This window comes from Bacillus rossius, chromosome 6, assembly GCF_032445375.1.
Source record: "Bacillus rossius redtenbacheri isolate Brsri chromosome 6, Brsri_v3, whole genome shotgun sequence".
NCBI lineage: Eukaryota > Metazoa > Arthropoda > Insecta > Phasmatodea > Bacillidae > Bacillus > Bacillus rossius.
Genome location: NC_086334.1, coordinates 6899477 through 6925146, shown reverse-complemented (window position 1 = coordinate 6925146; position 25670 = coordinate 6899477). Strand labels below are relative to the sequence as shown.

Here is a 25670-nt window from a genome sequence, read left to right as displayed (position 1 = left end):
ATGAGAACACTGATTCTCCGCGTCTGTAAGTTTAGTCCAGGAGATTTATGATAAAATATGAATGTGCCAACAGTTGTTATCCATTTCTACATAAATATAAATATGTAGCTATAATGTCATATATATATTTTTTTTGACGGTGCAACTTACGTTTGAACATCCTGCGTAGCTTGTTTCAGGTGTTGTTAGACAATACATGCTACATTAAAAAAAATTACATAAATCATTCACCGAAATATCGAACATTTTTTTCAAAAATTCGGGGGGTTGATACATCCCCATAATTCCCCCCCCCCCCCCCCCCCGTGTGCCCGCCATTGATTGAAATCTTTGCCAGCTACCCCTCTCTCCTCCTGATGAACGCCATTGCATCTACCCGGCTGACAACAGAACGTTACTTGAAAAAAAAACTTTCAAGTAAAACATGTTCAGTAATTCTAATTGGTGTCACAAATATCATTCAAGAAACTCCCTACGTAGGTACCTATAATTTTTAAATTTTTTTCTTCAAAAATATGTAACAACGCCAGACAGATAAATGATACAAGGCGTGGGAAGGGAAATGGTGAAGGACTCGGCCGTGGTCTGTGGCAAGGAGAAACCCTCAACGGGAATTGATATTAACATGGTCAGTGCGGTCTCCAGGTTTGCGAGTCCACATCGTTTCTTAATGAATGGTCGTAGTATAGAGTAAATGGCTGAAACTGTAATTATTTTTTCCACCTTCAATGTTTGGTCCGAAAATTCCAGTACTGAATAATACGGAAGACTACCATAATGTCAGTATTCCGCCTGGCCTCTTCGAAAAAGGCGGAAAAGTACCATGACGGAAATCTGCCATACGTTCAAAGGACGAGACGGAATTCTGCCATATTTTCGTATACACTCTATGGAAAGAGTACAGCGGCATTGCCCTCGAAGTAATGTATAGAATACTCGGTAGGTAGCGCTGTCAATCGTCTAGCTGTTTCTCAGGTTAACTTTGAAGCTCACAGATAGCGCTTCTGACGGTGATAGTTGCAATTACAAATAACGTCCAGATCGCGGATGAGAAAAAAGAAATGTTTCCAAAAATCTATTATAGGGAGCAGCACTATATTCTCATTACGACGATTAAAAAAATAAAATACATATGGTAGTTTCCCATGCACGAAGGAAAATTCTGTTAAAATTTCTTATACATTCTACGGAATGAGGAAAACGGCCTTGTAAAATCGGAACGTAACTAGCTTCATAGAATTTACATTTTTGCACTCTGGAGTACTTGAAGTAATTGTATATCATTATTTAATGAGTGCAAATCCAACGCAAATATTCAAGGGTTTTCTTATGTTATGTTTTCATTTTTAGGGTGACAGAACACAAAAAACTCAGATATAAAAGATATTTAATGTCCATATTAAATTATTTAAAGTCTACAAAATGTGTTTTTAAGATGCTGAAATGCGAGGGAAATATTTTTGTTTAGTGTAGTTTGTTGGCACAGGGCGCTCTAGGGAAGACATAGGCTCGTACATGGAATGTTGCACAGGCTTGCAGTCTTTCAAAAATAAACTCTGCTGAAATTTGAGTATTTATTCTATTAGGAAATAAAAAATGTTACTATGCGTAGCATATTATTCTGCTTCTTTAAACCTGTCAGATCAAATTGAAATTCAGTTTTTCGTGCCTTACAACACTTATAAACGAATTATGACACATACATAACAAAAATAGGTACCATATAAGCACATAGAATAAAACACGATAACATTAACACAAGAAATACACAGATACATATCAATAACTATACGACAAAACACAGCACGCAGATAAATAAAGATTGATAAATTTCATATTAACTAATTGGTTATAATGGGTTTCTTTGGTTTAAAAAAAAAAACTTAAACAGAAACTTAAATGGAGTATTCAAAATAAATATGTAAATTATAAAAGTTTTAAATAACTTTTTGCTTCAGTTTCTAGATTATTCAAAATTAGTTATAATTTTTTACACATTTTATAATTACTAATGGTTTTAAAAGTGTCACTAAATCTATAATTGCAAGTTGAAATTCGTAATCCAACCGATATATTATGTCTGATGCATCAAAAATGGTAATAAAACGTATATAATAAAATGTGTATCACTGATTGAACGTCTAATATATATGAATGTAGCATTTTTAAAAGGAATTTGAAAGACTGAAAATTTAAAATATTAATTTAAGAATTTTTTTCTGCATACTTTCAATTCTATTACAATAAAAATTGGTTATTTAATTCCAATTTACGACACAATATTCTACTTCATAGCTAATCAATTTGAAGAACTAAGTATACAATCAGGTATTGATGCAGAGAAAGTTATAAATTTAATGAGACCTAAGATCTTTAAGTGCAACTAATAGTATTATCTACATGTTGGTGAAAAATAAAAACTTTACATCCACTATAACTCGGAGGTATTAAAAGTGGACACCACGTTTAATGTCATTTCTTACAATGTGATAATTCTAATTAATTGAATTAGTTTTTTTTACTAAATGTTATACAATAAATGCTATCGTAATTCAGAGACGTTTGTTAACTTGAAAACCAGATATAGACAGCTGAAATATCTTCCTGAATAGTTTCACAAAAATATTTAGTTTTTTTTTCCCTTCAGAATCTTTTCTTGATCAATTCCGATTACAGTTGGAATATCATTTCTTAAATATTAAAGAGTAGTTGAGATAAACTACTACGTTGCGGAACATCTAATACCATGAAATTGCATTTGTAAATTTGACTGCAAAGCTTCTATTTGTAAGATAATTAAAACATATATGTTAAAGACGATCTTTCTGATTGAGAACTACGTAGTTTTTCAGAAATAATAATCATGTGCCTATAAATATTTTTTTCGTCAAAAACGTCTAAAATACTACATAACAGAGGTATTGATCAATAGTTTGTGACTGTCAATAATACTTCAAGAAAATATATACCGATAAATGGTTGAACAACTCACTGACTGATACACACTTAATTCAAATATGTTATGTACAAAAGCAAATTTTTTGAATGTTGGAACGGTAATGCTACAGTTACTAAAACACTACAAAACTACAAAAAATATTTTTGCAAAACTCCGTTCCCCCGGAGAAACCCCCGGAATGGCCACCGCATGGGGAGCCCAAGAAAAGAAACGGGCTCCCCATTTGGAAGCCACCTGGAAGGTTTTTTTCTGTTCCACCCACCGTTTCTTTGGTAGCCTGACTTGTTACAAGGGATTGTATTCCTACCAGAGAAAATGCCACCATTTTGTCTGGGCAATCCGCCTTGGAGGAGCCGGGGCGCGAACCCGGGTCCTACAAGTCACAAGGCAGGCGCTCTACCCCAGAACCAGAGTGGTAGAGCGGATACTTGCAGTCTTTTTAACACTGACATGATGTTATTCCACGAGTTTACTGTAGTTTCGGTAACGAACAAATTTATATGTTCTTATGTTGTTCGTTCAGCATGAATTATGTAATTTCATAACAGTGAAATATAATTTGTATAACTAGTCTGGCAATTTTTTAGTTGATTTTCTGCAATTAATTTTACATTCCCGCTGTACAATAATTAATAAGAACTATAGACTAGTAAATAAATATCTAAAGAGCTTGCCGATGGTAAAGTTATTTTGAAATAAATGTTAGATATTAAAAGAGTGTGTTTAGTTAAAATATGTGTGTGCTTACAAGCATGAATTTATTGTATAACATTTTATTTATTTGGTTTTAAAGCCACAGAAAAGTTAACCTTGTTATTTCACTTTTGGCTTTTTTTTTATACCGTGCTTAATATGCGCAGCTAACACTGGAAAGCTATTCAAACAACTGTTTGCAAATTAATAGGCATTTTCAAAATCTTATATTAAGCATACTAAATAAGTGATAGTGTTGGAGATGTCAAATTAAAAGATACATTTCATACTGACATCGGAATTTTAGGTAACGATAGTACTGACCTTAAATCGATCAGTTTCTGAAGACTAAGAATTTAGATGACCCAATTTTTTTTAGATTTGCTTAGTTATTGAGAAATATTCACATTATTTGAATACAACTATATTTTATCGCAACTTACAGTACTCCTGAGTACAGAATTCTTGGTAATAGCTTACATCAGGGTTAAGCAGGAGCATAAATGTTTTATTTCATACAATGAAACCCTCAGAAACTTAATGAAATCATCGGGATTATTAAACATGAACTTCTTTGAGTACAAACTACAGAAAGTTTTTATTTAATATTTGTGCACATCGCAGTGACATCGCTATTTAATTATAGTTATAACAAAAATTTGAATTTGGTGTTTTTATTTTGGATGTGCAATATTTATACGTGTAATAGTATAAAACATGTATTATGTTTTAACTGTTACAGTATAAAAAGTTGAGTTAATGGTTGTGTATGTTTATTTTCGTCAAAAAAATATCATACAAGAGATTTCACTTTTCTTATAATTTTGTTGTTAAAATTATGTTCGAACCTTTCCTTCAGTTCAACAACTTAAGTAGATATAATAATTTCGTTATGAAATTAAATTCTCGATACATACTACACTTGATATTTTGAGATTATTACGAAATAATATATAATATTATTTTAAATACTTTTTTTTGCAAACGTGCGGGTTTCAAATACCAAATAAATACTTTAATTTTTATTTTTTAATTGTTCTTGCAATTGGGGATATATATATATAAAATTTAGGACACACCATTGCTGATTATAATGTATGTCATAAGAAAACACAAAACAGACAAGAATTATATATGTGCAAACATACAGAAAACAAGCGAAACTCAGGGAACATCAAAACATTTAAAACATAGACAGAAAATTACGTAGAAAGAAATTGCTAAAAAAATTATTTCAGCACAGACGGACACAGTGGCTAACAACGACGAGACATTAGCAACTAGAACAGTGAATAAATACGTCAAATACTTTGGACAACTCACAGAATTGATATTTCATTACTTTTACAAAATATTCTACTGGAAAACAGTTGACAAGGAATAGTTTGCAATACTAAAATAAAAATGTTATAACTTGTACACCACATAGCTTTGGTTATGTTTGCACATCTGAAATACGGTATATCGAGATATATCTGAGTATTTCTTACAAAAATTGGCTAATAATTTTATACTTCAATTGATGTGTACATTCGGCAATTTTTTTTTTTAACCACGGAAAAGATAATCGATCAAATATTCAACGATTTGGCTTTCGTTTGTTTTACCGTGCTTAATATGCGCAGTTAATACTGGAAAGCTATTCAAACAAGGGTTTACAAGTAACTTTTGAATATTGGAGGTCTTGGGGCAACACAAAACATAAATGGTAACACTATTTTGTAGTGATAGAATTATTTTCATGTAAATGTACAAATTAACAAATATCTAAGTTTATATGAATATTTCTGTTCCATTTACAAAAAAAAATTACGGTGCACAACGGCAAACAGAATAACCCAACTATAAAACTTAACAGATAAAAAAAAAAAAACAACGGATATACAGAGACGCACAGGTGAACCCATCGATGTTACAAAACAGCGACTACAGCACAGACGAACACCGCAAGCAACAGTTGAGCGACAAAACAGATATTTTGAAAACCACAACAATGGTAGCACAGAATAACACAGTATGTTTTTCCCAAGACAATAGTTGCGACGTTTCGGGAGAGAGATCTATTCCCTTCTTAAGGCACAAACAGATTGAGATTTCTAATGACATTCAGTTTAATGAGTAATAGTGTATGTCCAAAACTACATCCTTAGTTAATTTACCTTTTATTTAAAATGTTGTTTTTCGGTTGAAATTTTATTTAATGAACTACACTGTTTTTGAAATTCACATAGATACTGACTTTATTTAAACAGATTTGTATTTTTATTGGTTTTATGTGTAAATTTGTTTACACTTCTATTTACAAGGCACAGGTATAAGTGCAGAGAAGCTTACTCAAAAGAGGAACCTGGTTCTGTAACAATAAGTGTCAAGAAAGTAGTAAAAAAGGGGGGGGGGGGGGGGGGAGGTAGGGTGGCCAGATTTGTTTAGACAAAAAAATATGGCAGAATTTCGCATCGTCCTTTAAAATTATGGCAGTTTTCAGTTATGGTACTTTTCCGCCTTTTTCGAAGAGGCCAGGCGGAATACCGCCATTATGGTAGGTTTCCAGTATGGTAGTCTTCCGTCACCCCCCCCCCCCCCCCTGACAGGCGCCTAGAGGCGTCGAGGCACTTGTCGCACCGCGCTGGTGTCGCCCTTGTTGTGCTGTCCGTGTGCTCTTATCTAACTGCGGCGGGAGCCATTGTCACGCGACCCCTCCAAGCGCTGTTCGAATGGGAAGGGGGGGGGAGGAGAGCCCTGTGACGGATATTACGGGTGTCGCCAGAGTACCTCGCCGCGCGCCCCTCGCCGAAGAATGTCTGCGAATAAGTCTGCCAGACGGCCTTGGCGCGGGGTGCAGACAGTGAATAGTCCCCCCCCCGCCCCACAAACCTCTGTTCCAGCGCTATCTCCCGTCGACGCAACCCCAACGATCCTTGCGCCGTGCGGGAGCGGCCTCATGCAAATGAATAGGTTGTCCGGGCCTTCGTTTCCCTCCTCCCATCCACCCCCCCCCCTTCCCCACTCTTCCACAACGGGCTTATGACTGCGTTACAACTACCGTAAATTTCTCCGCGGGCGGTCTTCGCGGTGCTTTCGTCCTCATTTCCCCTTCCCTCGTTCTTGCCTCCCCACCAGCACTCACCCACGGACCTGGATTAACCAGAGTTACCTGCGGACATGTTTGCACACGCTTTGTTGTGCGGGGTCTTGAGAGTGGACGTGGCATGAAGCACGGTGTGGACGATCCAAGTGTCAGGGTTGCCCAGGTCGGAATGCCTGGGAAATTGTATTGGAGATTTGTGGCGACCCCGTGCATTAGGCGTGAAAGTAATGTTGCGCCGACCGTCTCGTCGCGAGCTCTTCTCCCCTTTCCCTCACAAGGTGTCCCCCCTCTTTGTGGCGTGGTTTAACCCCCTGGCGGCGAGGGTGAGTTTGGGAGTTTCAACCCCCCCCCCCCCCCTCTACAACCCTCTCTCCTCTCCCCTCTCATTCTCATCGTCAAGGCTCCCGGGATCCGAGTGAGGGGTTTGTTTTCATAAATTCCCCTTGCTCGTGGCACTCCTGTGCGGCCGATAATGGAAACCCAACCGACGCTAAAAGGAAAGAGCACCGTACCCTTTTTTTTTTTCCTTCATCTTGTTCGTTTCCTCTTCTCTGCCTCTACGAACTCGGCTGAGAAACGTATCTGCGAACTAAAGTTAAACGTTAAAACAAGCGCACGGTCTCATGTCGTGAACGCAGTGACGTACTTGTGAGGGTTTTTGTGCGCGTGTGAAGTTGCAACAGAAAAGTGTTTTAGATTGAACTGCTTTGCAAATTTTTTTTTTTCTGCGGTCATGTATTTGCAAAATATAACTCTTGGTGATTTGAGAAATGGTTCGTTAAAGATGTTGCACACATAAAAATAAAATATGTGTGAGCGTAACTTACAACCTCGATAACTAGCAAATTCATGTGCTATGATGTTGCAGATACACTTATAATACGAAACTCAGGCCCGAAATTTAACGTAGAATTCTTTGAAATGTTTCCGAGAGTGAAAAAATGGCAGTTTGTTTCCAAAGGAGTCTTTTGTAAAAAGTATAATTTTTTTCCCCCTGTGTATTCTCGGCTGCAGGGGAAATGAGTGGCTGTGGTTCGTGCCTAGTGTGGTAGTTAGTCCTCTTGCAGAGAGCACATCTTGCACAGAGCACATCTTGCACAGAGCACAGAATCGGCGCATCGTGTGCGAGTGGTGGGTGCAGTGTGGTCGGTGTCTAGCGATAAATAGTGACTAGCTCCAGCTAGTGATCCCAGGTTTTTACAGTTTCCTTATGATAATGAACAGTGTGCGTCACAGGAGGGAATTTGTGCTCGTTTCGTGCACACTTCTTAGCATTAGGTACTTCGCATAGTATTTAATAAAGTAATATCAGTACAGTATTCTGGAAAATGCTCGGCCATGGTTAAACATTCAGTTCAACAATCGTGCAAGTGGACATAACGTATAGGGTTTATAAATTTTACTCCTACAGCCTTTACGTGAAGTAATTTTTAATAGCAGGGTAATCCATGTTGTGAGCTAAATATATTGTTATTTTGATACAAAATATACAGATTGTTGTTTAATCTAACTGGTGCTTTTTTTTTCTTTTTGTTCCAGGTAAGATTTTGTTTTTCATCCATTGATGCCACCCTCAACACTGATCCTTTGATGACGAAGTAAGTGTTAGTTTTAATGATAGTCTGCGTAAACTATAAGTAGCCACATTGTTGAAACATTTGGGAAAGTACTGAGCATTTTCAACACATAAAATCAAACATGGAAATACTATGACAATGGTAAACTTTGGAAACATTGTAAGGGTTCAAATCCTACGAAATGCTCAATAAGCATTTTCTATTTTGTTTCGCGGTAGATGGTTTTAGGTGCCCCCCCCCCTTTTTTTTTTTTTTCATTTGTTGGCGTAAAAACGTCTTAACGTTTGCTTAGACGATTTTGCTGGCGAGATCTTTGCGGCAACTATCTGGTATAACACGATAAAATTTTTTTAAATAGTTCCATAATGAAACTTTATGATAGCGAAACTATCCTGGAATACATTGTATACACTTAAATGGTCGTAACAAGAAGTAATCACAACTTTAAAAGTACTTGAGAAAATTAGGAAGGCATTCTATTTTTGTGCGATGGTGCTGATATCTTCAGTATTTTGGCCGTAACAATTGTATCAGTGGTTGCGAAACGTCCGCTAGAATACATTAAAACCAGTTTCCAGCCTCGCGCAGGGCACCGTTAATTTAAACGGTCGCCGATTTGTTTTCCTACTGGAATTCGGTTTGGACACGTTCTGGAATACGGCCCGCAAGTTAGGTTACGGTTGTATCCCAACAAGGCAGTGCTCATTCGCTACCTTACCCGAACGTCTTGGAATACCTTCCCTATAACCGACGGTAGTCCAAGGACTATCTACCACCACAACCGCGAGTGGAAGGTTATGAGTAGTTGTGAAGAAAACAGAGAAATTACAAAAATACACTTTTACATTTATATATTTACTGATTGGTTATATGAACGCTGATGGAACGTGTTATCTTGATGCGAGCTTAGCTGCGTATGTTTTCCCAGCCGCGATCTCTGTGACACTTAGGTCGCGTCTAACCTGCTCTTGTTGTTCGACGTCCCGTCAAACAGGGGTTGCCGTAATCCCCCGAGAGCTACGCCCTTACAGGATGGAAGACGCTAATGCCGGGAAGCAGGGGCGAAGTTTAAGCACGGAGTTTCCCTCGAGTTTTGAAATATGATTACCAGAAGGGAGAGGCAGGTTGTCTCGATCGGTGATTGGTCGAGGGAGGGGGAGGAGGAGAAGGAAAAGGTAATCTTAGTAGACTGATGGGAGAAGGCCCGCCCGTTACTGTAGTCTGATTTTGTAAACAGTCGCGATACCAGAAGTACTCAAATAACAATTTATGTGAAATATGTTAATTCTGCCTGCAAGTCGTTTCTAAGAGCCTCAAAAAGAACTTTACGTACACAGCTTGATCTGTAACTATTGTTATGTCCTTAAAGAGAATATGAATTGTTAACATGTTAAAAAAATATCGTTTGTATTCATTTATTACTTTGCAGTGTTCAGGAGATCGTATGGGATACACATGCATTTCCAGAATAGTCAAATTAAATGATTGTATTAGTAATGATTAGCTATAATTCAAGTAAGTTCGCAACAAAACCACTGAAAAATTATTTATTGCCTAGAAATGCGATGCATAACTCACACACAAAAAAAAATTGTTTGTAAAATTACAGAAAACGTTTTACTGTGTAGAAAATGCCTTTGACGTGAGGGGAGCCGCTTTACAGCTTCCGATATTTTGGAGAAGCTTCCAGTCGGAGAGTCTTCTCTTTGTTTACGGATACACGTTGTTTCTTGCAGGCCTCGTCTTCGGCGAGGAGTGAGAGAGTTCTTTGTCGACGCTACGTGTTGGGGATTTAGGTCTTGGGCGGGTGTGGCGCTTAGAAACTTTCCTCTAACGAACCAATTAAAGTGCCTCCTTTCGAAAGCGTCGTGTCTGCCTGTCGCGCCTCGCATGAAGGAACTGAGCTGCGAATCGCAAACACCCCCGGTCTCCCCCTCCCTTTTACCTGGGGATGGCTGGGGTACTGTGAGATCTCCTCTCCTTGGGTCGGGGGACCCCTTCCTCATTCATCCAAGGTCGGCACGTGGTACCGGCGGAAGAAGAGACGCCGTTTTTTTTTGAGGTGAATACGTCTTTAAAATTGCTTCCATAGTAGGAGGAAATTCAAAAAACGAATGATAACAGTTTGGTGTTGCAGTTACACATCTATCATCTCCATCCAAAATTTAATTACACCACTGGATAGCTAAAGAATCAAAGGATTCGTTACTCTAAGTGAGGACTGCGACACATAGCGCGTGGTGGAGGGGGAAGCGCCGCCATTTCGAGGTCATTTTTCTGCGTTTCGAGATTTCCATTTATTATCACTTTTGACTCGGAGAAGCTACGACGTTCGTTGTAATTTCAATCGTCAGCTCTCGTCAAAATCTATCGATTGCATATATAAAACATTAGTGTAACACAGTTACTATACATATATGGTGTTAAAATGAAAAAAATAGCGTATTTTATATTTTGTATAGAAAATATTACATGTTACGTACAACACACGGCCGTGTCCATGACACAGTCACACTCCATTTTTATTCCTTATGGTGATGTGAATGTTCTGCAGCAAGAAATAATCCAACCACCTAAGCCGTGGCTGTTTATTTTTCGGAAAGATAAGATATGGCGCAGCTTCACGAATGAAGTCGTGGGTGTTGAATAATGCATGAACGAATAACGCAGAACAAATGAATTGTGAATAAAAGACAATGCATGAGTGCTAATGTGAAATATTAAATCTACGAATGCATTTATTTCTATGATGTTAATTTAGCATGCTTGAACGAATATTGTGTTTTATGCATTATTTAATTAAACTATTTTCGTATTTAACCGTGGTTAATAATTAGGTTTTGAGTTTTCAATCTTTCTAATCATGAAGTGTGGCACATTTTCCATTCAGATGTGCGGAAAAGAAGCACAGTTGTTTTATGTACAATTGTTACTGTTGACTAAGTAGTTAATACAAAATTAATAGATGCTGATTTATATTTACCAGTCTAATTTTGTTCTGCATGCATGTTGTAGAAGTTAGTGTTGACGTATATTGTAAGTATATTTGGATATTAGTTGGAATGAGTCTATATAATCTAGAAATATAAATAGAAAAACTGGGTGTCTGGAATCCACGCGCAGCAGAAGTGACACTTCTTGCTTATTATATTATTAGGTATAGGAAACATAGTTAATTCTCTTTGGCAGAGGTCGCAGATCAAAAAAATATATACGCAAGTATGCGAGCGCTAAATTATGCTGTTGCGCAAGTATGCAAGTGTGCATGTGTGCATGTGTGCATGTGTGCAAGTGTGCAAGTGTGCAAGTGTGAAAGTGTGAAAGTGTGAAAAATGCTGTGTCCTCTCCCCTGCCGTCTCCTCTACCGGTTCCCGTTCCAAGTACCTAACTATTCCCCTCATGCGATCGGAGTTCTCGTAACGCTCGAAAATTGTAGCCCCCTCAGCAAAAACGTTTCACTTCAAAAATAATTTTAAAATTTATAGTATAAAAAAATAATTAGCTGCGTTTACTACCAAATTTTATTTTTATACGTTTGTTTGGTCGCGAGTTTTGCCGTCGTAACAACTCCGCGGTGTTTTATTTTTCAATCGAAACACATCGCAAAGACGGGAGTGATGGATGACTTTCCAGGGAAGAATTCTTCCTCGCTAAATGTCTCGTTAGCGCACAAGACGAGCACTCGTCGGGTTCTGATCCCACAGACATCATTCGACCAAGAAGTTCCGTAATGACGCGACTTGGGGAAGCGCGCGGGCGGAAACCGGCCTAACAGCATGATTCTCTTTTGTTCGCTGAGCTCGTTCTTCTCCCCATGCTCGTTATTTCCAGCGCGCTCGGGAAATATGGCAACTGAGCGTGCGTCCTTTTGTTGCCTCGCGAGGGTTATGCAATATTGTCTACAACGACTTTTGTGTCGCGACGTGCGATGCCTTTTTTTTTCTTGGGATGTTGGCAACGTAGTTGGTGGACGTAGTGAATGGCGTTGTCTTGGAGATACGGCAGAGTGCAAGGAGGGCTTCGTCATTGGCGTCTGGTGGCACAACGCACTGATTGGCAGGGCCAGCTGACTTTGTGGCACTGTGTCTCGTGGTTGGCTCCAGGATTATTTTAGATACATGGCTACTATTCTTTGCTTCTTTTGGGTTAAGACAACTTCCGATGAACTAATGAAGTGCACTACATTACTTAATTGGAGAAATTATTGGGCACTGCATTATTTAATTTGGGAAATTATTGGGCAATTCATTATTTCATTGGATAAATTATTGGGCACTACATTATTTAATTTGGGAAATTATTGGAGAATTCAATATTTCATTGGAGAAATTATTAGGCATCTCATTATTTAATTGGAGAAATTATTGGGCACTACATTATTTAATTTGGGAAATTATTGGGCAAATAATTATTTAATTGGAGAAATTATTAGGCATTTCATTATTTAATTGGAAAAAAATATTGGGAACTTAATTATTTCATCGGACTTGGTACTAACCCAAAATAAGCCAAGAAGTAGCTTAGAGCGTGGTCACGAAAGCTTACGATCAAGATTGACATGTCTACTCACAGCACACCAATCATAGTCATCCAGTGCGGAAGCAAACGCGTCCTGAATGGCCGGCCAAACAGGGCAATAGCTTCTCTTCCAGACGGCTGGACATTAGAAGGAAAAAAATCGCTAGCGCTGGTATGCCTTGACTGCAGTCCTAATGAGCGGTCAGATTTTTTTTTTTCGCGAAAAAAATTCATGCATCTATTATTGGGTATCTTGGCGCGCCTGTGGGATGTGATATAGGCAAACCGCACACCAATAGCGTTGTTGCGCTGCATATCCGTGCAGGGGCGCCAGAAGTCTCGCATTTTTCACGGGTGTCGCAATCAAATGTTGCATATTATGTGATATACACATCTTTTTTACTCGTACTCGCAGCATTTTCTACGTGAGTGCAATGATGACAGTTTTCCCGCTAAATTGGGGGTTATTTTACTGTTACCAGACTGTAACCCTGGATGTTGATGCATTTCTTTGAAAATGTATTTGGATTGGTTATGTCCATCAGCTTCGCGTAAAAATAGAGCTTTAAAATTTTAAAAAAACTTGATCTGTGTTGAAAGTCTGTACAAATAATGTCCTGTGTTAAAATATGTATTTGAGCTGTCAGAAAGATGTAAGCGCTGCAGTAAAGTTTTTTTTTAATTTTTTTTTTAATATTTAGCTTGAGAAGCGTTAGTTCAAGGAGCCTGTGGTTTGCAGACTGCGAGACTTGCAATGATGGAGGATGACCGATCTCTCGGATGTCTCGGATGTCTCGGATGTCTCGGATGTCTCGGATGTCTCGGATGTCTCGGATTTCTCGGATGTCTCGGTTGTCTCGGTTGTCTCGGTTGTCTCGGATGTCTCGGATGTCTCGGATTTCTCGGATGTCTCGGATGTCTCGGATGTCTCGGATGTCTCGGATGTCTCGGATGTCTAGGATGTCTAGGATGTCTAGGATGTCTAGGATGTCTCGGATGTCTCGGATGTCTAGGATGTCTAGTTGGCGATGGCGTGCGAGTCGTCGGGTTGAGAGCGATCTCGGTGAGGACCTCGGCCACTTCGTGTGGCTGGCCGCAACCGCTATTAGACCCCGCTGAATCAATAACAACCGCACTTATCCCCGTCCCTTGCGTCCGCCCCCCTCCCTCTTCGCGTCGCTCATTTTTGAACTCCGCCCCCACCGACCTTCTTGTCGCTCTTGTACCCTCCTCCTGCCCCCTTGGGGAGGGGGGAGGGATCCTGATCCCGAGGAGGAGCTGAAGAGTAGGCGCTCTTCATCGGTGTACGAGGTTCCTGAAGGTCGCCCTTCCAGCCTTTATTCCTCCTAGTACTCTCTTCCGCGTCTTCACGTCTCCACTGACGTTGCTCTCGCGGAACCGGGCGGTAAAATGGCTGCCACCCGCGCAGGAACAGTAATTATTGGACGAAGAAGTCCAGAAGAGTGCCCGAAACAATCGTTTTGTAATGTCTCACCCATTTTCCCTACGTAGCTGAAAACTCTGTCTTGTCAGTTATTTTGTTTTCCCTTTTTTGGATTTACGGGTGTCAAATAACTGATTCCAGCGATAGTGACATTTGTCTTGTCGCTCATAGAGTGTACTAATGTCTAGAAGTCATATTTTCCCATTATTTTGCAAGAAATTTAGCTTCAACACATTAAAAAAAATAATTATCGTACCGTGTTCCGCTTCGCCGAGAAAATTAGGGTAGAGGATATTAACATCTCCGCCTTGAGTTGATACGTCGCAGCCATCCGTCACCCGTCCACCTGTCAGTCACGTGACCTGGAAATGGTGAAAACCGCATAAATATCCATTGTGTGGTTTAGAAGACGTAAACGAACCGACTTTGTTTCATACTATTTAAAGAATGTTTTTTTTCCCCCGGCTTATTTATTTGTTTAGCTGATTCCATATTGTAACCTGCCTTTGAACAGGTTTTAAGTTTTATATTTAAAACAAAAATATTGACCGAGGCACATCACTGTAAGTAATAACGTAGTTAAACTGGAAAATACATTTTAATGAATATTTCAGAACAAAAAATATTAGTTTTAATATTTATCAGTTCTTAGCGTATATGATCGTCAAAATAGTTAATTTTTATAAGATAAATGCCTTCTATCAGTTGGCAGCATCCAAGTGGAAGGAAATAAATATATTATGTCGAACTTGCGGATCATTGTGAATAGCTCGGTTTATTGACGGACATATACGATGCATTATTGAGAGTCCATCATTTATTTGAATGAGACTCACAAACCACCGTCTTGGAGACACCAAATGACCCGGCAGTACTCTAGCTCACGACAACCAATACATCACCAAGGCCTGCTCTGTGTGGCTGTGTGCTCGAACCACGTAGGTTACAAGTGGCTGGTAATATCGCCTGGAGTAAACGATCCTGTAGTAGCCAACAAGGCGACTAACAAGTCACGAAGGTTAAAAATCCAGGCGACCACGCGCGCCATGCTTATCTGCGATGCCAGAGCTTGATCGGGCTGTTACCTCTGCCGCTCGTTGCATGTTAAACACCCTATTAATACGCTCGAGTTAAACCTCGTGCTATTCTGTGCATAACACTACACGAAATTTCTTTTTACAGGCACGTTTAAACACATTGTGCCACTAAAGGAACTGTCGTCCTTAGGATGTTTACAAATCGTCATCTCAACATCGCCGAAATAGAAATCCTATGTATTTACCAAATTATTTTTTTTACCTTGCAGTGAGTTTTTATTTGAATAATATTGGGATGATTTTATTGATTAATTGTCGTTCTGCCATACTAATTAAAGGACGGCCCGAGGGGGGGGGGGGGGGGAAATGAGTCTGCATGTGTATTTAAACACGCCACATAAACGTATGCCTTATCCGGGCGTTGAACCCAGAATCCAAAGTTTCCCCGCCACTCGTGTTATTGTCGCTGCTCGTGCATCCACTCACGACTAATGCAATTCGCTTGCGCCACGGGAAGCCTTCTTTTCACAGACGAGAGAGCCACACCTTAAGTTCCACGAAGTTCATGTTCGCTTTTTTTTCCCCGTTCTATCTCATTGTATAAACCGGTGTGGCATTAAATTTTGCGGTCGATTAGGATATGTTAGCTACATTATAAATACTTTAAAACATTGTGGATGGTTGGTTATATTAGGTAAGTATAGCTATATTGAAAATACTGTAAAATCGTTTTATGGTTGCTTAGCAAATAACTTTTTAATATGTAGCTATCCAGGGCTAGGAAACCGTTTACATGATTTCACAGTATCTTTAATGTAGCTATCCTAACCAAATCAACCGTCCACAATGTTTTAAAGTATTTATAATGTAGCTAACCTAACCTAATTGACCATGTTATCATGAGTTACAATGAACTAAAAAAAAAAAAAAACCGAAGATGCACGATCGGACGTTTGGCTCTCTCGTCTGTGAAAAGAAGGTTTCCCTTGCGCCACAGCCACGGAACCCCGGGGATAACAGCTGGGCAAGGTGTTCTGCTCGCCGCTCCTGTTTTTGGGGGCCCGATCCCGTTTTACTCTCGCCCCGGAAAAAAAAAAACAAAAAAAAAACAAGCGCGTTAATTAAGAGCGCTTTCAGTCGGGCGAACTTTGCTGACTAAAGTGTTCCCACCCCTACCCTCAGCAACCCCCTGTAACGAGCCAGACTCATTAAACTTTTTTTTTTCTGCTTGAAAGGCTCTGCCTTCCTCTCATCTTCCTCTCGACGGGGCGACAAAAACTGTCGCCCGTTATTTGCACGCTGCTTCCGCGACGGAGAGTCTTCGCGCGGTTGGGGGGGGGGGGGGATGGGTTAGATGTGCGACGCGGTCGCGTTGTGCTGAAACTTGGGGGTTTTAAGGCGACCGCCTACCAGGGCACGCACATGTTGTGCAGAGCTTCACTGAAAACCACGTGATTTGAAAACTGCTCGAGATAATCCGAGTGAGGTCTGTTTGCGAATGACATTGAAGAATGCGCCGAGGGTGGACGGGTAGTTCTGTTTCCGTATTTCGTTTCTAAAAGTGTGTTAAAAGGGCTAAAAGCTTCGTTTTTTTTTCCAGAAAATTTTTTAAACCTGAAATGCCCGTTCAAAGATTCTTGAGAGCACCCAAGGGCCCCTTCCGTTGCATATCTCTATCTTCATTTCTCCGCCATCTAACGTTGTACCTAACGCTCAAATGTCATACTTTACGAGAAGACTGCGTCGGGAGCCTTGACGTTAGAGGCGATACCGCGCTAGAAGCACCAGCGGGCGTCGCACTTATCACGCCGCTTCACCAATACAAGTACGCCCCTGACTAGGCGTGCCGCCAGCGAGATCATCAGAAAAGGGGAAATCGCGCCAAAACAATCAGGGAAACTGGGCGAAAGATCAGCCGTGGGCTTAAGAAAGGAACCATCCCAGCCTTCATCAGGATGACTTGATGTAAGCTTTTGGACATACGCCATTGCTAGGCACATGTATGTCTGTAGAAGAAAACTACAAATTAAGCAAAAAATTGCTGTTGTCAACAGGATATAAACACCACATAATTTTCCATAACAGGAAAATGGACAACAAACAAAGAAAAACAAAGAAAAATGGACTAAGAGAACGAAAAAAAAAAACCCCACAAATGATGACAGCACAAAAATATTGAACCCAAAAAAATTCAGCACAACAGTTCAAACGAGACAAAAACACGACGAAACAAACACAATAGTTATCCAAAACAGAAACAAGCTTACATCAAGTCATGCACTCCCATTGCACAAATCTTTCAAAGATTACTTCATCAGGATGGCTTGACCGGAATTCCAGCCCGCGTCCATCGGATCGCTTGTTCAGCGTGTTACCACTGCGTCACCTCGCTCCGCGATAACAAGTCAGCCGGCTCATGATGACAGATGAGGGTGAGTACGTCACTAAAGAGCAGAAATATTTCTTTATTTACCCACAGTGCTTAATTGCGTAGGCTTCAAAGGAAAAAAAAAATCTTGTTCACCTGTACTAATATTATAAAGCTGAAGAGTTTGTTTGTTTGTTTGAACGCGCTAATCTCCGGAACCACTGGTCCGATTTGAAAAATTCTTTCAGTGTTGGATAGTACATTTATCGAGGAAGGCTATAGGCTATATTATATTATCAATAACATTAAGGATCCTTACTAAAAGTCCAATTTAGAATCAAATGCGTTGGAGGGGGTTAGATACAACATGCAGTACACGTACGAAGTGTGTGTTGACAATGCCGCAGGCGCTAGAAGTTTATTTCCTATTGCCTGTTAACATTGTTGCCACGCACTAGATGCCTTATCATTCTTAATTTTCCCATACAAGTAAAAAACACCCGTGTGATATTAACAACGAAGCAATCAGTACCCTCATAAGAGTTCAACTAGTATTTAAATACTTTTTATCACTTTAAATCGCAAACCTAAACTATTGTTTTTTTCCTCTCTCTGTGTATAATTTGTTTTTTTTATTGCCCCTTTTTTCAAGTATATATATTTTAGGGACTTGAAACTTCACAGTAATGTTCCTTATGTTACGCAGGATGACATTTTCCGAAAATTAGATCCCATGGGTGTTTAAAACCAGGAAACAGTGGGTAATTTGTCTGCATGAGAACAGGATTTTGCATTGTTCATGCCTTCTGCGTCTCCATGGCAAAGGGCATCGCGCGGCAGTGGCGTACCCACAAGGAGGGGCATGTATAATGAGCGGCGCAAGAGTGATCTGCCTGTAGACTGCCGTAGCGAAGTACGGGTACATCAGTTGTACGTTGCGTGCACGAGTCGGGAAACCATCGGTGCTATTCATTTTCTCTTCGGTACATTAAACAGCATTTTAATAAATTTTCACTGATTTTTATTTTACCATTACTGTAAATGGGAGATGTGGCTTAATTTTTTTCCATTAGTATAGCCGTGCGAAGCCGGGTCGGGCTGCTAGTGTAACAATAAAAACATGTTTTTTTTTTTAGTTTTTCAAATATAATTTTTTTCTTAAATTCGATATATTTATACTCTTAATATGGACAAATGAAAGGAAACAATTGCACTAATGAATCGGGTGCAAGTTACCCTTGGTGTGGCAGTTTGCCCAGAATGAAATCCACTCCAGGAAAGTTGGTAGAAGGAGCCAGATAGAAAATTGTAACTATTTTGTTGTCTCATTTTTGATTACTAAACTGTTTCCGTCGTAGTGTAATTTTAATAAAAAAACCGGTAAAAAAATTAACGTAATTTTACAGTTACGAGGCACGGGAAATCGAAAATAGCTAGCAACACTGTTCAAACAGGGTCTGAAGAGCTGGTGAGAATATACATGCTGTTTCATTTTGGTAACGTGTAGGTGCTGCTCGGAGAGAAACATTTTTGACGTGACAACGTCTTATAAATCGATGAACGCCGGCTGCACGCACGAAATATTGTCACGTTCCGCCTGAGCCGAGCGGGCAAGAACCGGCCAACCACCGTGCGAGAAAATCTTCTATTATATCAAACAGGTTAAGGCGGGCTTTCTAACTAATTGTTCGTGATTATATTCAAACAAATTATTTAAATTAAATTTCCAAAAGCTGTAAATATTTGAAAATTAAAAAAAAAAGTATGCAATTTAAATCAATGTTTTCTTATGACGTTATCACGTAAAATTATCGTCCGTAAACCGACTTTACAGACAACCCCCCCCTTTTTTTAAATTTATTTTTGAATTCGTTCTGCGGTGCAATACTGAGGAAGGCATCCCATGATGTTGGAGACACCACAATGGTATTTTTTTCTTCTTCGCCGCTGACTGCGCCGTGATAAAGGCCAGCAGTTCCGGAGGAAGTTCCCTCTGCGCTCGTGGGCTCCGGTGGAGTTGGCATCGCGCCTCTCCTCCCCCCCCTCTCTTCTCCCGGACCTTTATTTAAGGGTTGGTGAAGGGGGAGGGGCGCAGCCAGACCTGCAGGAACCTGCAAGAAACTCGACCCCTCCGTAGCACGCGCGTTTGCGTCGCTTCTTTGGCGGGATTATTAGCGGGGATTAATCAGTGGCGTCTCTTGGGCGAAGTTGGTAGCGACCGCGCCTACCTGTTCGCACACACGGTGTGCAGAGCTTCAGGAAAAAAAGAAAAAAACAAAGGATTTGAAAACTGCTCGGTATTCCCGGGTGGGGTCTGGATAGCTCGTGAGGTACGTACTGCATTGACGTAAGGATCGAGCTGTTTTGGCGAAGTAACTTGCTGGCCTATAGATTTCATTATCCTGAGGAGGGAGGGTTAAAATATTCCCCCCCCCCCCCAAAAAAAAAGTAACTCCCCGAGGTTGCCTTGAACACGTATTTATAACTCCGAAGCTAGTCCGTCTTAACTGGAGACTGCACTTGGTTTGATTCAATGCTTATTTGATGGCGCCACTTCTCGATTGGTCGTTTCAAGTTATGGCCCGGAGGAAGTGCTGGTTTATCGCCGCTCCAGCTGCCACGTGGATCAACGTTAAATGCGTTTGCCCTGGAAAAGTGCGTGTGGGGGGGGGGGGGGGGAGGTGAAGTTACGAATGGCGGCAGAGACATCACACGGCTAATAAAACAAGAGCAGGGGTGGCGATGGTGATGGTTTTGGAAAGTGGATGACGCTTTACGTTTAAGCGAGTAGATTAACCGATACAGTTTGTGCGCCGCTTAAATTATCCGGACGTATCGCCCGGAAGAAAAAAAAAACTCTCTCGTTAACACTGTCGGCCCCACGCATTATTTTAAGTAATTGATTGTTATGTTGGCAAAAAATAAGAGTTGCTTTTCTAATCACAATGCATTAGCGTATTTCGTAATCCGTCTTTCACGTCTCAAATAATTTTTGGTTTGGGGAAAAAAAGGTGGTGGGGGGAGAGGGGGGGGGGGGGGCGGTCCGCGCTTTGACTGGACTTGTCCGGGTTTTTCTGCTCTTTTTTTTTACTTATTTAAAAATATTCGTGTACTTTTTTCGTCAACTTGATTCTGCCTCTCTTCGTCTACAATTAATTAATTAATTATGTTTATTTGTAGATCGCAGGCTTTCGAAGCCTATTTGTTGGCTTCTTGACTGAGGCCTCGCCCGTGGAAATTATGGCGTGTACCGAAGTTTCGGCATGTCTCGCTGCAGCCATCTTCAAGGGCGATGCCTCACATCAGAAGCCAAGCAGCAGTTGAAATGATTTGTTTGTGTTATAATGTTCACCGCGGGGCTTCGGAGACACCCGGGGCTCGGGACACGCCCCTAGTGGTGGTGGCCCCACCAAATACACTAGAGACTAATACCGGACAGCTCTATACTAACAACACAGGCGAGAGTGTGAAAAATAACCTAGCGGCAAGAGGTGTAACTACTAACATATATATATATGTATATAGTGTCAAATTTTATATAATATTATCTGGTGTCAAACATTATTAATTTAATTTTAAAAAAATTAAGAAGTGGAGGTTTATATCTCTCATGAATCTGTACTATGATTAAAAAAGGTTTTTCCAAGAGAAAAGAAAGTTATTTTTGTTGCCATAATGTTGGTACCATATGTGCTTAACAGATACATTGTTCCTACTGGGCATACCGTTTGCCATCTATCGGACTGACGTGACAACGACGCAAGGTTTTCACACAAATTTCTTGGAGCTGTCCGGTATTAGTCTCTAGTGTATTTGGCCCCAGTGGGTGGATCGAGGACGCCACCTGGCTGAGTTGAGCGCGTAGTTCGCAGTTCCCGCCGGCAGACGGCGCGCGAGGGGCGGGGCGCCGGCGAGACCCGTCATTGATCACGGGACCGCCCCCTCCCCTCCCCTCCCCTCCCCGCTCCGCGCCGGGACGGGCTCAGTCGCGTCGCGACGGCCGGCGTCGACGGCTCGTGGTGCGCCGTGATTGGCTGCGGGGACGTGGCCGTACGCGAGCTATCGGCATCACTGCCGTGAGATAACCTCAGCGTTTGCTATCGACGCCGAGCTTTCTCAACGGGTTCCGTCCAGCATTCTGCCGTAACTCCTTGAAAACGAATTACCGCGCGTTTTGTTGTCATTGCGTTCGTATGGAAATTAATCACGGCTCATGGTGATGTCGAGAAGTTGAGTTCCAAAGTCCTCTTAATGGAAATGGAAACTGTAATTGCTTTCTGGCAGCACTTCGCGTGGCATATCTGAGAGAGCTGAAATATACAGTTTGTTACTTTACGTTACGTTTAGCATTTCGTGAAAGTTTTGTGTGGTTTTGAATGGTCGTAGCGAATTTACTGTAGGTTCCTACGACTTTAAATATCCCCAACTTTCCATTACTCTTGGCATGCTTGATAAATTGTAAAGCTTCTTCTGCAAAAAAACAGTTTATTGCTTTTTCTGTGAGTCAACAAAGAAAGCGGTGAGTGGTAAGTTTTTTTTTTGCTCTGGGGAGAAGCCTGGCTGGATCATTTCCTCGTGTTTACTTTTTTTTTCCTCGTATTTTTACTCAATTTCTTAAGACAAAAGGCATACAGATTTGAACTGCGTGGTTTTAATCTGTATTGCGAAATTGATGAAGTGTGTGTAGCTAAAAATAGGTTTGGCCGAGGGCATGAAAGTTACCAGATACTAGAGTTTTACTTTTCTCAAATGAGAACTCTGCTTGAAATTGAAGTAAACGTAATAACCATACACAATGTTAACTACTCACGACGTACTTTCTTCTTCATAACTTATAAACCGGCGGACGTAATTATGAAATACTATAGGCTACGTAGTAAGTGTGTGTTGAATGGAAATTAATTTCTACGGCGACATTGCCATAAAACGACAATTCAGACAATTGTTCTATCAGCAAATGCGACAAATGAAAGCCTACGGCAAGAAACCAAAATATTTTTGTCAGCTAGGTAAACTAATGCTTTTGATTTATTCTGGTTAGTGCGTTTGACTTGGCGCTGAACTGTTTTGAACCATATTAGAGTTATTAAGTATTTTTCTATAAAATATTCTTGATAACTTTGAAACCTTTTTTTAGCCTGATGTATTGTGTCGTGGGTGAGCCACTCGCAATGCGTATTCAGGAATTCTGAAGTTAGTACATTTAAATTTTGGTCTCCATAGGTGGTCAACTCAGAAAGAAAAAACTTATTTTTACATTTATTGGAATGCCTCACAGTAACACAGGAATTGTTTAGGGACTCGTTGAAGTATCCTTTGACAAGACTCTTAGGGCAGAAATGTTTCCATGACGGCCCTAGAGCTTTCATCTCCGTATTGTAATGTAAACTAATGAAGACTGCTGATCTTTAACTAGTCCGAAAGTTCGTCTCCTGCAGTACATGCATGTGTTTAAGTACCATGTATGAGACACTTTTTTTTTGGTTTTTATCATTCATCTTTTATCGTGTGTTTCGATTGTTGCATGCTATTAAAAAAGAATATTTATAGCTATTAATACGAAGGAATGGTTATCTGAAAGGCATAGTTGCCATTAAAAAAAAAATCCTACTCGGTATTTATTTTTAAATGTTGGCCACATATGGTATATCAGCGCGAATGCACCATTTTTTTTTTTTTTTTTTTTTTGGTTTGTATGATGTGGGTACTCTCATTACATGCTTTATATTAGCTTCACCTGTATGTTTGTCTGTCCGTCTGTAACTCTGTCTGTCCGTCTGTAACTCTTTCGACTAAGAGTGAGTGACTCATCACAGTAAAATGTCCCACCCATTTCATTACGTTCGTTAGCCGAGCGGTCTAAGGAGCGCGACTTCTGTGACGTCAGCTTTTGGATTCAAAGATCGTGGGTTCTACTCCCGGCCACGCCGAAAAAAAAAAAATGTTTCTTTTTCCCCGGTAAATTCTAATATTATATCCATACATCTAACTGCAAATGATTCGTAGAGACTTTACCATTTCTTTGTGACGTTGCAACTCCAAATAGTTATCTCAGATGGTAATAGGTAGTGTCGGTAACTCATTTCCCTATGATAATTATACATAAATATAGTTTAAAAAACTAAAAAAACATGCTTTTAAAGAATATCAAACTAAAAAGTTAAAAATAAATATAGTTTAAAAAACTAAAAACATGCTTTTAAAGAATATCAAACTAAAAAGTTAAAAATAAATATAGTTTAAAAAACTAAAGAAATATGCTTTTAAAGATTATCAAACTAAAAAGTAAAAAATAATTTTAAAATTAAATTTATGACAATAGTATATAAGCAATACTAGTATAAATGAGAAAAAAGCATGGGGCGCTTAATATTAAAAAAATATGGCACAAAGCGCCTCAAGCTTTTTTCTCATTTATACTAGTATTGCTTATATACTATTGTCATAAATTTAATTTTAAAATTATTTTTTACTTTTTAGTTTGATAATCTTTAAAAGCATGTTTCTTTAGTTTTTTAAACTATATTTATTTTCTTTCTGTCCTCGGTTTTCTAAAACATTTTCATACACGACGTGTAACCTGGAATAACCGATAAAAGGCGGGGAAGTTATTGGATCAAGCCTGTGATTGGCCATTCACGATGGCGCGTGGGACGGGGTAGTCTACCCCCTTAACCCCTCCCCCCCTTCCAGACACCTGCTGGATCCTCGGGCGCTGATGGAATCCCACTTTTACTACTCGCTTCTTCGGCTTCCGTAACGACGTGTTTGCCTTCGGAAAGGAGTACTTTGGAAGAAAGGGGGGGAAAATGGGGGGGGGGGGGGGGTGGCAAATGGAATAGTTTGTCCTATTTGTAAGAAAATAGCTTTCTCATCATATTTTACTTTTTCGCCAATCCTTAAAAAGTGATTTTTCTTTTTAGTTTTAATTTTTTGTGACTGTTTGGTATATTCCCAACTGAAAACATATATCGATACATCGTCATATCGATATTCCCTCCCATTCGGTTAACGCGTTTTTTTATTGATAATATTACAATCCGTAGTTTTGTATGTCGAGGTATTGTTTATTTTTGTATTTCAGTGACAAAGAGTGAAAATTTTAATTTTAGAAAATTGTGTAGACTTATTACAGATGAACTCCTGTTTATTTCAACCTTAGGATAAATTGTTGGTTGTATAGAAAATTGTTTCAGATAAAAGTTTTAAATAATGTTTATACTACTGTTTACAAACAATTAGAACGAGTTTCATAGTGTCAATATTAATGGAGTTATGATCTTTTTTTTTCATCTCTTCATCCCTAATATGAAATAACCAAACGCATATTCTGAGCTATGTATGTATTTTACTTTATTACAGCAATTAGATAAACAAATAAAAATTACAATAAAATTTGGCCTAAAGCTCAATTTGTATGAACAGAAATCTCTTATTAAAAAAAAATTTCCTCTGACGAGATTGGAACTACGTCAATAAAAACATTTTCATCTCCGGACTTGCGTGCTCTGCCGCCGCGCCATTGAGACTAGAAATTTTTGAAGAGACTATGAATTATTCATGTAGTAATGCCTGTTACGTATTACAAAAGTTATTACTTCTTGTTATGAATATTTAAGCTTACCAAATATATTCCACGGTGGTTTCACTATCATAAAGTTTCATTTTGCATACCAATACGTTTGGCCCGTGTCCTAATGTTCACGAAAGAGTTCATGTTTGTGTTGCCACACGCAGGTTCGCCAACTCGACTTCGGCTCGAAGGTAGAGCAGAAATAATAGAACACTCTCTAGTACGGTTTTAGCTAAGACTTTGGGTATGAAAACTTCTACCCCCAGAACTATACCCCTTGTAAGGGGCCATGAGAACAGGCGCGCTAGCAGGAAAAAAAAAAAAAAAAAGCATGAAAACCGCTAAGAAATTGTGTGTCTTGTGGGACTGGCTTTAGTGACGTGCAGATCACTGTAAATACGGCCGATGTTTTG

General features: G+C 39.7%; 1 protein-coding gene across 2 annotated transcripts in view; it reads left to right on the top strand.

The window, feature by feature from the left end:
* The window catches only part of LOC134532559 (homer protein homolog 2-like), a 144091-nt gene that overhangs the window by 61010 nt on the left and 57411 nt on the right, over positions 1-25670 (top strand). The window contains exon 2 of one of the 2 annotated variants that reach the window (XM_063369083.1): positions 8280-8338. The exons of the other annotated variant lie outside the window; for it this stretch is intronic. Within the exon in view, the coding sequence (XP_063225153.1) occupies positions 8331-8338 (8 nt within the window). The 5' untranslated portion in view covers positions 8280-8330. The remainder of the gene's footprint in view (positions 1-8279; positions 8339-25670) is intronic. 2 annotated transcript variants of the gene reach the window in all.